This window comes from Oryx dammah, unplaced genomic scaffold (genome assembly GCF_014754425.2).
Source record: "Oryx dammah isolate SB20612 unplaced genomic scaffold, SCBI_Odam_1.1 HiC_scaffold_21, whole genome shotgun sequence".
Lineage (NCBI taxonomy): Eukaryota > Metazoa > Chordata > Mammalia > Artiodactyla > Bovidae > Oryx > Oryx dammah.
The window spans coordinates 7,735,242-7,750,052 of NW_024070205.1; the positions used below are offsets into that span (position 1 = coordinate 7,735,242).

The 14,811-nt window shown below is 34.9% G+C and overlaps 1 protein-coding gene across 1 annotated transcript in view; it reads left to right on the top strand.

Annotated features, from left to right (window-relative positions):
• SYT14 (synaptotagmin 14) overlaps positions 1-10,066 on the top strand; it is a 180,339-nt gene extending 170,273 nt beyond the window's left edge. The window contains exons 6-7 of the mRNA XM_040263096.1: positions 5,175-5,364; positions 9,233-10,066. Of these exons, the coding sequence (XP_040119030.1) occupies positions 5,175-5,364; positions 9,233-9,546 (504 nt within the window). The 3' untranslated portion in view covers positions 9,547-10,066. The remainder of the gene's footprint in view (positions 1-5,174; positions 5,365-9,232) is intronic.
• Positions 10,067-14,811: the final 4,745 nt, after the last annotated feature.

Here is a 14,811-nt window from a genome sequence, read left to right on the forward strand (position 1 = left end):
GAATATTTAGGACTGATTTCCTTTAGGATTGACTGGTTGAATCTCCTTGCAGTCCAAGGGACTCTCAAGAGTCTTCTCCAACACCACAGTTCAAAAGCATCAATTCTTCGGCGCTCAGCTTTCTTTATAGTCCAACTCTCACATCCATACATGACTACCGGAAAAACCATAGCCTTGACTAGATGGACCTTTGTTGGCAAAGTAATGTCTCTGCTTTTTAACATGCTGTCTAGGTTGGTCATAACTTTCCTTCCAAGGAGTAAGCGTCTTTTAATTTCATGGCTGCAGTCACCATCTGCAGTGATTTTGGAGCCCCCCAAAATAGTCTCTCACTGTTTCCCCATCTATTTGCCATGAAGTGATGGGACCAGGTGCCATGATCTTAGTTTTCTGAATGTTGAGCTTTAAGCTAACTTTTTCACTCTCCTCTTTCACTTTCATCAAGAGGCTCTTTAGTTCGTCTTTTAACTCATGGAGTGAATCCCTTTAGGAATGTGCAAAGAAAGCCCTAAATATTTTTATAATTATTTTATCCTAAATATTTTATCATATTTTTATTCAGTTTTAATCATTATAAATGTTGTATCCTTGTGTCATGTAATTCTTTCATTAAAACTTTTTTCTTGTGAGACCAAATGCATAGAAGTCTTCTCAGGTGGCGCTAGCGGTAAAGAACCCACCTGCCAATGTAGGAGACAGAAAGATATGCGGGTTTGATCCCTGAATCCAAAAGGTCCGCTGGAGGAGGAAATGGCAACCCACTCCTGTATTCTTGTCTGGAGAATTCCATGGAAAGAGGAGCCTGGCAGGCTGCAATCCATAGGGTTGCAAAGTCAGACACGACTGAAGCTACTTAGCATGCACGTACACACACACATAGTAGAAATTGTAAAGGACAGAAATGTACAACCCATGTAGCTACCATCCAGGTCGGGAAATAAGATATTGCCTGTACCCTCCAGAAACCCCCGTGTCCTTTCCAGTCACTCTTTCTTCTCTCCCCACCCCTGGAGTTAACCACAATTTTTACTTTTAAGTTAATCACTTTTTTACTGTTGTTATCATTTTACCATCTATTCATGCATCATCATGAAATACTTAAAGTTAGTATTTGAAATACTTAAGTTTAATATTATCCTGATCTTTCTTTGGTTTTTGTTTTGGGCTTTTGTTGTCGAAATTTAAATAAATGGAACCATATAGCTAAGTATCCTTTCAGGTTCAGCATTTTTCGCTCAAAATCATGTTTGTAAATGTAGTTATAATTCGTTTCATTGCTGTCTAGTGTATATATTACTGTATGGGCAGTATAATTGCTGTATTTTATGAACTCACCACAAATTGTTTATCTAGTCCACTCTTCGGGGCCATCATAAGTAATGCTGCTAAGGACACTGTTTCATATGTATCTTGGCACGCATTACACATATTCCTGATGGAGATAAGTATATGGAGTTGACAGATATTATGGTTTGTGCATTTTTAACATTTTGAGAAAGCATCGCTCTACATTATAACCATTGGGAAATGAGGCCTCCCGTTGCTCTGTGTCCTAACCACAGTATTGTTTTAGCCCATCTGTTTGTTATATAGTGTTACCTCATGGTTTTAATTTCCTTTTCCTTGATTGTTAATGAAGTTGAACATCATTTCGGGTTTTTATTGACTTGTTTTGTGAAAGTGCTGGTTCGAGTATCTGTCAAGTGTGTTTATATTGTCGTCTTTTTCTTACAGAACTATAGGTGTTTGAGCAGGTATATTTGGAATTTGAGCTAATTGTGAACTATGTATATTTCAGACTTCTGTTCCTACCTGATGATTTTGCCTTTCTGCTCTCTTAAAAGTCTTGGTTGAAGCTCAGGAATTCTTAATGTTGCTAGATTCACTAAACTTTAATTTATGATTAATGCTTTTCTGTTCTCTTTAAGGAAGTCTTCCCCTACCCTGAGATGGTGAATATAGTCTCTTATTTTAATGTATAGGTTTATCATTTTACCTTTTAGATTCAGATCTACATTTGGGGTTTTTTGGTATATTTTGAGGTAGGGTTAATTTTCATTTATTTCTATGTCAATAACTGGTTGTTCTATCACTGTTTATTAAAAAGACTATCCTTTCCCCACTGCTTTAGAGTTCTACCTTTGTTGTAAATTGCATCTATTATGTGTAGGTTAATTAGTGGGCTTTCTATTTAATAATCTTTTATGCATTGTTTTATCACATTGTCTTAAATAATGTAACTTTATTGTAAATTTTGATACTCAGTAGAGCAGAGCGCCCTATCTTGTATTTATTGTGGTAAGAACATTTAATGTGATATCTAGCCTTTAACAAATTTTAAGTGTACAATACAGTATTGTTAACTGTACATTGATTATTGTACAGCAAATCTCTAGAACTCACTCACTGTGCATAACTGAAACTTTATACCCACTGAACAACAACTCTCCATTCCCCACGCTGCCAGCCGCTGGCAGCCCCCATTCTACTCTGTGCTCTGTGACTATCTTAGATATCTCACATAAGGGAAACCACACAGTATTTGTCTGTGACTGACTTATTTCACTTAGCATAATGCCCTCCGGGATCATCCATGTTGTCACAGATGGCAAGACTTCCTTCTTAAGACTAAATGCTATTCCATTGTACCTATATACTGCATACATTTTAGAATTAGTTTGTCGAGTTCCACACAAAAAGCCTCTTAGGTCTTAATTATGATTACATTTAATCAATTTGGAGAGAATATTGCAAAATTGAACCTTATAATTCATTAACATAGTATATGCAGCTCTTTTAAATTTCTCTCAATAATATTCATGGTTTTCTGTACAGAGTCCTTGCATACCATTTGTACATTTATTCCTAGATAGTTTATATTTTATCCTCTAATAAATGCCATTTCAAAATAAGTTTTATTTTTGAATTTGTTGCTGGTATATAGCAATATATGGATTCTTAAATTTTACCTTTGCAACTGTGACACATCTAAAGACTTTTACGATTTCATGGTGGCATAACTGTATAGAATGCACATGAGGACATTCCAAGTCACTGTACCTTTTATTGCATTGTGTTGCCTTTCGTAAGGCTAAAGACCTCCTCTAGCTGGAATCTCCAGTGCAGCGCTGACTGCCAGTGGTAATAGTTGGCATCATTGTCACATCTCCAATTTCAAAGGGGAAACACTGAAAATTTTTACTAAGTATGATGTTATCTGTTGCTCAGTTTGCTTTGCTCAGTTTATTTAGTGTTGAATCTAAGTTTATGAATGAGAAAATTCTGTAATTTTTTAATAATGCCCTGTCAGGTTTTGATCTTAAGGTTTGGCTATTTTTGTTCGGCCACACCACGTGGTATGTGGGATCTTAGTTCTCCAACCACAGATGGAACCCGTGCCCTGTTCAGTGGGTCTTAACCATGGGTCTTAACCACAGGACCACTAGGGAAGTCCCGAGGTTTTTCTGCTTTCTTAGGGAAATGGGGGAGTGTTTCCTCTTTTCCTACTATCCTAAAGAGTTTGCATAAGACTTCTTTACCAACTGGGCCACAAGGGAAGCCCAAGAATACTGGACTGGGTAGCCTATCCCTTCTCCAGCAGCTCTTCCCAACCCAGGAATTGGACCGGGGTCTCCTGCATTGCAGGCAGATTCTTTACCAACTGAGCTATCAGGGAAACCCTGCATAAGACTAGTATTGTTAATTAGAAATCACTGTTGAAGCCATCCAACTAAAGTTTTTTTGTTTTATTTTCTGTTTGTTTTGGAAATTTGTTTAATTACTAATTCAGTTTCTTCAGTAAGACTGTTCAGATATTGTATTTCTTCTTGTGTCTATTTTGGTTAGTTGTACTAGTCCAAGAATATATTACATCAGAATTTCAAATTTGTTGAAAGAAAGCTATTTTTACTCTTTTAAAAATCTTTTCATGGTCTATATAGTAGAATATATAGTAGTGTCTCGTTTCATTACTGATATTTTTTTATTTGTGTCTTGTCTCTTATTTTCTTAATTGGACTAACATTTATCTATTTTTGTTAATCTTTTCAAGTAACTTATTATTGTTTAAGTACTCATGGGTTATTTATAATTATATCCTTAATTTCCAAATTTATAGGAGTTCTTTCTTCACTAGAAGATAGTTTGCATTTATAGCTGATTTTTAAAAAATTCTGAATTATTTCCATCATTTGAAATTTGTTTGCTTTTTAATACATATTTTTGTGAAAGTCTATTGTGGAAAAAAGGATATAATATCTGCTACGTGCTTGAGAAAATGTATATTCTGTAGTTGTAGCGTATGATGTTCTGCATATTACCATTAGGTCAGTTTTACTTATCATGATATTCAAATCTTCTACACCATTACTGTATTTATTTGCCTCCTTATTTGGTCAGTTACTGAAAGAAGTATGCTGAAGTATCCCACTGGTTGTAGATTTGCCTGTTTCCTTTCTAGGTCTGGCAGTTTTTGCTTTCTAAATCTTTGCTTTTGAGCCCATGCATGCAAATTTGGAATTACTTTATCTTTCTGGTAAATTTGAAGCGTTATCATTATTCAGTGTACCTCTTTATCTCTAGAAATTATTATTGCCTTGAAGCTAACCTTGGCTGATACTAATGTGGCTACACCAAATTTCATTTGCTTATTATTTGCATGGCAAATATTTCCCACCCTTTTTTATTCAACTTTCTATATGTCAGTGTTTTACGTATCAGTTTGTAAATAGCAGATTTTTTGCTTATTTAATCAAAGTCTGCCAATCTGTGTCTTTAAAGGCACAATTAAGACATTTACATTTAATGTAATTGAGTCTAAATCTGGGTCAGTCTTTTAAGGTCAGTAAATCTTTAAACAATTTTTTGCATTCAGGAAAGAGTTCATTAACAGCTATGAGTTTAAGAAATTTCTCTCTTCTCATTTGTATACAAACATGCAAGAATTTATGAAACCTCATCTCCTGTTATTCCTTTGACTGTCATATGATAAAAAGAGATCCAGAAACCAAAATATGCTAAAAATATTTCTCATCTAATATTTTGGGAATTTTGCTTGCAACTCTTGTCTTTATCATGATTTACCTACCTCATTCTAGCAGACAGGGCATTACCAACATATCTATTAATATATCTTTTTTTACAAAATACTATAAAGATCTCGTTTTTGATTGCAGGGATGTGACTCCCAAATGAGCGTGTCGGAAATGTCCTGCAGTGAAAGCACGTCCTCCTGTCAGTCTCTTGAACACGGCTCAGTCCCAGAAATTCTCATTGGTCTGCTCTATAATGCCACAACTGGAAGGCTATCCGCAGAAGTGATAAAAGGCAGCCACTTCAAAAACTTGGCAGCAAACAGGCCACCCAGTGAGTGAAAACTTTTCTTAATTCTAATGTTTTCTGTACTTACGGGATTCTAAGTGTTAGGGCTTCAATCCTGTCACTTAGTCTTAGCCAATCGATAATGGTGTAATCATCAGCTAATCTATTTCATGTTTTCTATTTCCAGTCATTTGGGAAGTAGAAAGATTTAAAAATCAAAATATTAATTGTAAGCTGACAAGACTTTACATTTTTCAGCATCTTCAGAATAAATCAGCCCTATCATAGCCATTATCTTCTAATACCAGAAAAAGTTATGAGTCTTTTTTTAAGGTGATATTCCACAGATATGATGAGGAATATATATAGCTATTGTTAACTGAAAATGAATGTGTTTTCTGTCTGCATGAACTATGAACTAATGTGTATCCTTCTGTATTTTTCCTTATTGTCTGCATTAACAATTTTAAGAAAAAAAAGTTTCTTTACATTTTTCCTCTTTTAAAATTATAAATCAGTACTGCCAGCAGAGTCTTATTTAAATGAAGTATGCTTTGCTTTTAACCAGGACAAAACAAATGAGGAATAGTTTGACGTTCATACTGGATGCTAGGAAAGGAAAGCTAGATGGTATGCATCCCTCTACCCTGTCCATCAGCGTCTCTCTCTTCTCTCTCATCTCTCTCCTAGTTCAGGAGGTGGGGAGTGGGTTAAGCACAGAGAAATTGTCACAGTATACCTCCAAAACTGTTTATTGTTATCTGTAGAAATGAACTGGGAAAGTAGCAGCTTCTTTATATTTCTGTAAAATTAAGCTGTTGATGGCCTAAACTCAAAATTTGAAAGGAAATCTTGAACAGTAATGGCACCCTTACATTTGTTTCATGATTTCTCACAAACTTGCTGAAAGCAGTATTTTACTCCAGGTAGCAAATGATTGTTGGAGGAGGGGAAACTTTTTCCACCCTTGAGTTAACTTTACTTCTAAGTATTCTAACAATTATTTTTTCAATCAAAGTGAAAAGTCATAAAAATATATTTAATGTGCCCTCAGGAGTACTGGAAACCTTGCTTCTCACATACGTCACACAGTGTATCTGTCCCTGCATTAAAAAGTCGGAGGCCAAAATTAGGTTTATATTTCTACCCTTGGACGAATGACCTAACTCCCCTAAGTTTGTTTCCTTATGTATAAAATTAAGGTTGTATCTCACAGGGTAATTGTGATACTCAAATCAGATAAAGGCACGTAAAAAGGATGCAATTATTATTGTCCCCTTTTCCCTTTCAAAAGGAAAAATTCAGAGGAAGGAAAGAAGCAATTACTAAACAGCCTTGGAAGTGTGACTTGGTTATCTTCATTAATCCACACTAGGAAAGGAAACTCAAATGGCCTGGGAAGTAACTTAAATGAGCAGAATTTGTAAATGAAAGATAAAATCATGGAAAGACCTGTGACAAATGCAAGGGAGCACTGTATTCTTGCTTGAAACCAGGAGAAAGTTTTACTTGATTTGCTAAACTTTGAGTGTTTTTGAAACACTGTAACAGATAAACAGATAAAATTTTGGGATAAAAAATCCCAAATGTATTTGGGATTACATTTAGTAACAAGCCATCAGTTTGCCATTCCTACTTTAGCCAATAGTTTAATATTTTGACAAATCTTTAACTTGAAATGCTAGAAAGGAGCAGAATGAAACGATAGGTTTGTCGTTCTGTCCTTGCTGAAGCCACTCTGATAGAAGCAGAGAAACAATCATCAGAACTAAAATGAAGGACAGGGAGTAGAGAGAGGCAGGAAAGGATAATAAACACGAGAGATTTGCATCCACACAATAGATCTTTCAGGTTAAAGAATAGGTTATAGCAATTTCCATTATTTTAGATTAAGAGCTTCAGTATTAGGACAGTTACTGGTATTAGTTGGGAGGTAGCTAGCAGGTAAATACAAGTTAACATTAATCTTTATTATATGAAATAAAATATTTATAAAGTAAAATAGAAGACAGTTTTATCAGTTTGTCATACTGTATATAAGATTGTGACCCTTCATATATACCTGGGTTCTAAGCTTTGAACTGTGTTATAGACTGACTAATCCAGTTTTTGTCTTAAAAGAACAATAGTAACATTCAGGAACAGAAATTTTAGTAGTCCTATTTTTCATAACTTAATTTTATATTACACTGGGATTAATAAAAGTGTTGGAAATGTTAAATATTGCATGGATAAACTTTAAAAATTAGCAAAATAATAATTATAATGATCTTTTAATGACTTTTATTCAGTCTTTTATAGTCTGATAATTTGCATGATTCTATGTTCAATGTGCTTTAGACCACAAGGATATCATTATAAAGATGTCCCATTTTAAAACAGTGTAATTTTTGTTTAAGATTGCACAATGACCTTAAAAATTCTCATTCCATGAAATTTACCCAACATACCCTTTGTTCAACCCTCTACCTGAATTAAGATGCTAAAGTGTTTGTTCTTCCACTCCAGTGAACAGCGTTTCCTCTTTACTTCTAACCTTTGACCCTCCTTCACCCAACAATTGACATCTGGTCATTATTTCTTTTACTGCTTTCCACCCCCTGTTCTCAGATGGACTGTTCTGTTGTCTAAAACACTTGATAGGTGGACAGGTTTATATAATCCGAGGTGAGTTCCTGTAGAGGCTAATTGGATGTTGTCTTTTCATGCAAAAACAAAATACCCTAAAACTTGCCAGCAGTGAAGCTGTCCACCATGTTGATTTCCAAAAAAAATGCACATTTATTATCTGTGGTACTTTGAATAAAACTAACTTAGAATTTATCTCTGATTATGGATGATGGTATTCAGAGTATCTATAAAATTAGCAAAACTTTTAAAATTAAAGGTTTTCATTTTTATTCATTATATTGATTCATGTAGAAACAGATATTTCATTAAGAAATATTGAAATTTTCATAAAATTAATTGAAATTTTGAGATGAAGTACACATGATGGATCTACATGCTGAAGGTCATTTGCATGAGTTCTGAAGAAATTGGAAACACAGTTGTTTGAAATGAGGGTTTATCTCCTAAGTAACCAGGCAATGAACTGTTATGTTTCCCTCGGTACACTAAACATCACATCATAATTCATGAAAATAGTTAAGATACCATACTTAAAACTTCACATTAAATTGTGCCAAAAAGGAATCCTGTAGTATTTATTTTTAACCATCCAAAAAGCACATTAAATGTACTCTTGCATGAAACCAAGGAGAAAGTTTTACTTGATTTGCTAAATGTTGAGTCTTTAGTGCAGTTGGCTTCATTTTGGCCCTGAAATGTTTTAAAAATGTATTTAAAAACCACATCCATGCAGAGATTTTTTTGACATTTCATCCTAAGCTGTTTCGATGTCATCTTTGCATTCTTGTCTTTCTCTTTTCCTCCTTACCATTTGCCTTCATTTCTATTTGTTTGTTTATTCTTACACTCTGAAAACACAGTGGAATGCTTTACAGTGTTGTGGCTAACTGAGCTTGCTAAGTGTTTATTAATGCTATGATGTCCTGCTTAGTGAATCTAAATGGGGGTGGGAATGGGCAGGGTGGGTAGTGGGAGGTCCAGGGTGCGGGGGTGGGGGGTCAGGGTAAGGGAAGGATTATGAGGTATACCTTTAAATTCTAGAAATAGTGAGGTTAAGATATTATTGCCCCCCAAAGATTTTATGCCTACTTAGCATTCTCTGTACTTGTCACATTTTATGATCTTCTACATCAAAATGGAATTACTAGATTTCTACTAAACATGGTATACACCATATCCTTATAAAGTATGAATACTTAACCTCATCAAGTGTTACAAGAAAGACATTTTGAGTTTGTTTCAAATGATATTTGTGGTATGTTTTGCTTTGTTTTTTCTGTAGATACATATGTTAAATTAACCCTACTGAATTCCATGGGCCAAGAGATGTCCAAATGCAAGACATCCATCCGCAGAGGGCAGCCAAATCCGGTCTACAAGGAAACGTTTGTTTTTCAAGTGGCCCTATTTCAGCTCTCTGATGTGACACTCATACTGTCCGTGTATAACAAACGCAGCATGAAAAGGAAAGAGATGATAGGCTGGGTTTCCTTAGGTCTGAACAGCTCTGGAGAAGAGGAACTCAACCACTGGACTGAAATGAAAGAGTCAAAAGGACAGCAAGTCTGTAGATGGCATGCATTGCTAGAGTCGTGATGACCAGGAGGAAGGAGCAATTCCAGTTCAAGGCAGCAGCATCTCTGAGTGCAGCGTTACTGTTACCTAGGCACTGTTAGAAGAGCTAGTCTTTGAAGAGTCATCTGTAACATTCTCCCCAAAAGCTTTAAATTCTATGGAACGAACGTCTAATACTGACATCAACGAAGAAAAGATGGGTCTCTAGCAGAGCTCGTTTGAGAAAATGAGAAACTTGCATCCTCTTTGTTAAACTAACAGTGCTCCAGAGCTTTCAGAGCATCCTTTTGGTGTGAAGTTAATTTTACTGTAGCAAAAGAGCCAGTAATATCATGAAAAGTCACGATTATAAATGATTTTGAAAATCAGAATTTTTAGTTGCAGCGCTCTGTTAGTGTCACGCTACATATTATCCACAAAACTGGCTTGTCCCCAGTGTGTGTAATGTTCTCTAATATGAGAAAGTCATCCTGCATCAGTCAAGGCTAATGGTGAAGGCTTTCAGTCACATTTTAAATTGTTTTATTTCAGATTATTTTCCTTTTTGTTGTGCCTCTGTTCTTCTCAATAGCACTAAATCTAAGTGCAAGCAAGTATTCATTTTCATAAGGGAATTTTTTTATGTATTATTTTAAGAAAAGTTCACTTCTTCAATTGCCTCTGATTTTGCCTGATCCAAAGAGACCAAGTCACTGTACTGGTCCTTTGCAAGTCTCCTAGACAGGTTGTACTGTAGAACCATGTAACTTTCTGTTGAAAGCACTTCCTGTATTCTTGTATTCCAATGTAGGAAGCTAATAGAGCAGGACTTTACTTAAAAATCTCTTTCAATGATTGACTGTTTAAAATTGTAGTAATGTGAAAGTACATTTTTTTTACAAACTAAAATAATACATAGTGAATAAGCTGTTGAAAATTGAAAACAATTCAAGTTAAAGGAAATTTTAATCATCTGCTCTGAGTGTTTATTAACCAACACTGCATAAAGCAGGTAGCATTCAAATAAGAAACAGTTCTCTTCTTCTTCACTCTTACTTCAATTTGTATTTGTGATATAAAGACTCGTCAGTTCTAAGTTTGAATCAGAACAGCATAAACAGTTCTGAGATTCCTTAAAATGTTTCTAGTAACTTGTGACTAGATTTTATGAAATTTACAGATACGTTCTTCAACGTGATGTCATCCTGTGCCTTCCATGTGAGTTAAATTTGCTCATACAGCTTGAAAGTTGTATTTGCAAAATTAGGCCTTCAATTTTTATAAATGTAAAGATTAGATTCCTCAGAACAGTGTCACAAGATCTTTATTTCCTCTGAAGTATGTAAAAGTTGTATAATGTGCTAATTTTTTTAAATGGCAAGGCATTTGTTGTTTTTATATTTAGGAACTCTAATTATCAGGAATATTATAAGCTGTTTTCTTTTTAATTTTGCCTCTTACCCAATATATAATTTTATGCACATACTTTATTAAATAGAATATGTTTTGTATATATGAAAAATATTTTCTTTTTTCTCTTTCTAATTCCTAGTTAAATTAGACAAAACAGACTATTTACCAGTTATTCAAAAGCAGTATATCATTGTTCCTAGTCCCAACTGAATACTATGTATTATTGTAAGCTAGAACTTGTTATTACCATAATAAAAAAATGCATAGATATTATTACTTCAGCTTGGCTGTACTGAAAGGCCTTAAAAGAAATCCAAAAGACAGTGAACTCCTAATATTTTTTAGTTTAAAAAAATGGCAGCTCTCTGCATTCATATACATGAGTTATATGATACAAGACAAATGCTGTATCAGGTGACTTGGGGTTTAAGAATGTGTGTTACAGAGATGCAGTAACAGGAAGACCCAATTCTCTTATTACATTAATGAGCATTTTCCAGGGTTTTGTGACTCCGTTAGGTTACAAGTTAAAACATGAATCAAATGGCAAACTATCTCATGAAAGTATTTTTAGGAACAGATATGGGAAGAGATTAGAAGGAGGGCTGTAGGTTTTACTGAGAAATTGGATTTAGGCATTTGATGCTGCAAGCAACTTTTTTGGCTTTGAAACAACTAAGTGCACTGCTAACAACCAGGATTGGCCTAATAATTAAAAGAGTTATCAGTCTCATTTGCAGCTGTAACAAAGCCTAGTCAAACACATTATGAGACCAGCTTGGTGCTTTCTCCTTCAGCAAGTAAAGAACTAACTAGATGTTATTTGTTAAATCTGTCTTTCTTCAGACTGTGCCCAGAATTTTGTGTGTGTGTGCTTGGATATATCCTTAGAGGTTTAGCTAGTCTAAGGATCAAATCCAGAATGGCCTAAAATTTAATCAACAATTTTTTTTTTATTTTAAGAAGGACCCTACCTCCGCCCCAGCTGCCAAGTCCTCAAAGATTATGAAGTATGTGTATGGGTATTTATACCCAGTACACACCTGCACACAATATATATGTGTGTATATGGGTGTATATATACATATATGTGTGTATTTGTAAAGATGCAGGTGCCCTGGCTTTTTTCAGATAACTAAATAGAAATGCATTTACAAAGTTGATGGATTATTTTTCTCCTCTGTATATTTACTAGAAATTATATTTGGTTTGGGGTGCTATTTGCTGCCATTCTCCTCCACACACAGCAAAATATGTATCTTTTTATTCTTTGGATTGACACAACTTAGAGTAATTACTACCCCAAATTTGTCTATTCTTTTAGAAAAAGATTAAATAGGGCTCAAGAGACCCACTTACTCTGCTGAATCTAATGTACAAGACTGTACTGCTGCTCTTTTGTGAGCTTAAATTTGCATGAAAGCTTAAAGGAAAAATCTTATATCTTAGCAATTAAAGCAAATAGGGGCCCAGTGGTGGGCAGCAGGTGTTGTCTGAGCAACTTGAGAAAGACAACCCACTTTCTTATTGTTCTCTTCAGATCCCCTAAGTTTTGTAATAAAATGAGATAGTCCAAATACAGCAATTGACTGGCATTCATGGGAGCTCCTGAGCTTGGATTACAGGTTTTATTTGTCTCCCAAATGAGCTGCAAAATGTAGTTGTTTATTACTGCCCAGGAAGCAAAGTGTATCTTAAACCAGTAGAGAATTTGTTTCGTATATCCTCTTACCTTTAGGAAGTTTTCTTCTGTAATCTTTGTGTCTTCTGTACTGTTCACACTTTGTGTGAAGTTTCTTTGCATGTTTTCTTACCGCGCATTCAGCGAATTCTTGATATTGTTGAACTTAGTGACAAAAATAATAAGTTGAATCACAATTTTAAAAAAAGAAAAACCAGTGACAAAATATCTAGTCTACCCTTAGTTATAGCAACATGTTTCAGGTTAGGGCCTGGTGGACTTTTTCATCCAGTCCACTTCAGAAGCCCAGGGTTATATGTTACATCATTGTCTTGATTCCTTCCTCATCTTCACTTGTTAAGTGAGTCAGAAACGTAATGCTTACAAAACTTGTTACAGCACAAGAGTTCATGCAACTGAGGGTGTTTTTTAAGATGAAGATGGAGCTCAAATGACATCACAGCTTTTCAAGGGGATTGAGAGAGAGGCTGAAGTATAAATTCAAAGGAAACTAGAACAGTAGTCACCAACAAATTTTTCAAGGTCTCCATCCAGCTGTTAATAGCAATGATTCAAATCCACTTTCTGAAACTGCTGTTTGCCTACACAGTCCACTCATGGAGATTTTTCTCATTGAGAGCTATTATTCCAAAGTTTCCCCCTTTTTCTTTTTCCTTTCACTGTCGCCAGTTCACCCATGGCCTGCACTGGAAGCGGCCATTGTGTCGTCATCATCACCAACAAAACTCAATATTGAGCACAAAGTTAAACAGAGTACTTTTTTTTTAGATTAACTTTAAAACATCATCTGTGTTCCCCAAAATGGATAATAATGATGCTGGTAACTGCTATAGTTTACTAAGATGTAGCACAATAATTTGTTATTTTGATTCTCATATTACAATGGTAATATGAGGTAAGTAATATTATCAACATTTTATGGATGATAAAACTGCAGGTTAGAAGTTAAGCAGACTTAGTAACAGAACTGGGATTAAGACCCACATATAAATTACTCTGAAACCTATATTATACATATTACAATTGTATCCTTCTTAACTAATTGCAAGAAAAAACTGAACAACATTATATTCATCAATAGTACCCCCCACACACTTTAGTTGGATGGCAGAACTAGAAAAAAAAAGAAGACCAAAACAAACAGAGCTTGGAAAAAGAATTACAAGATAAAGAAGAAAAGATCAGAGGGTTTTTTTCCTTCTCAGGACACAAATGGTACTTTTGTGACATACTTTGTAGATGGCTTATATTTTCAAAGACTTGGGGATTAATTTACTCTGCCAGTTTAGCCTATACTTACTTATATTCTGAAAATGTATGAATCAATTTGTTCTGCTCCTTGTCCATTACTGGGAATCCAAATATTTCTATTGTACACGTTCACTTTTCTGCCCTATGAAGTGGATAGCCTGTATCCATGATTATCTATCTTGCCCATACTGATGATGAGAAGAAAGACTCTTGTCTTCCTCTGCACTCTCACTTTAATTTATGTTGCTTCTCTACCCTTTGTTAAGGTTTAACTGGATGACGGCTAATTTTATTATATGCATCTCTCCTCTCAGCAGTACTTAATGTCCTGTCTTGTTATCTTTGTATGTCCCTTGCTCATAGTAGGCACACTATAAATATTGAATTAAACTAAATTACCTATACAGAAGAAGTCAATAATACTGTTATATATCTCAACATTTATTTATGAACTTGTGCATGGATTTATTCTTCATTTCATATATATAAGAGTACCTACTATGTACCATGTGTTTTTCTAAGTGCTACAAATGGAGAGATGATAAATCAGGTAGACAAAGTCTTTGCCCTCACAGAGTTTGCATGATAAAGTGGAAAGACAGCCACAGAATAAGTTTAGCAAAGGAATAACATGGAGCAGAAAAATCTTCCTGGAGGAAAGAATGCCTGAGTTGAATCTTAGAGATCAAATACAGATTACACTCCCATCGCAGGACATACTCTCCCAGGGCAAAATTTAAAACAGTGGTTCCCAAACTGTTGTGTTTAATAATTATTTTGAGAGCTTAATTTGTATTCCAAAGCCCCACCTCCAGAGATTCTGTTTCATTTGGTCTGGAGTGGAGCCCAAGAATCTAAATTTTATTAAGCTTCCCAGGAAATTCTCTGTTTAGACGCATTGGTATAGAATGTGGAGCTCATTATATAGAATTATTGGCAGT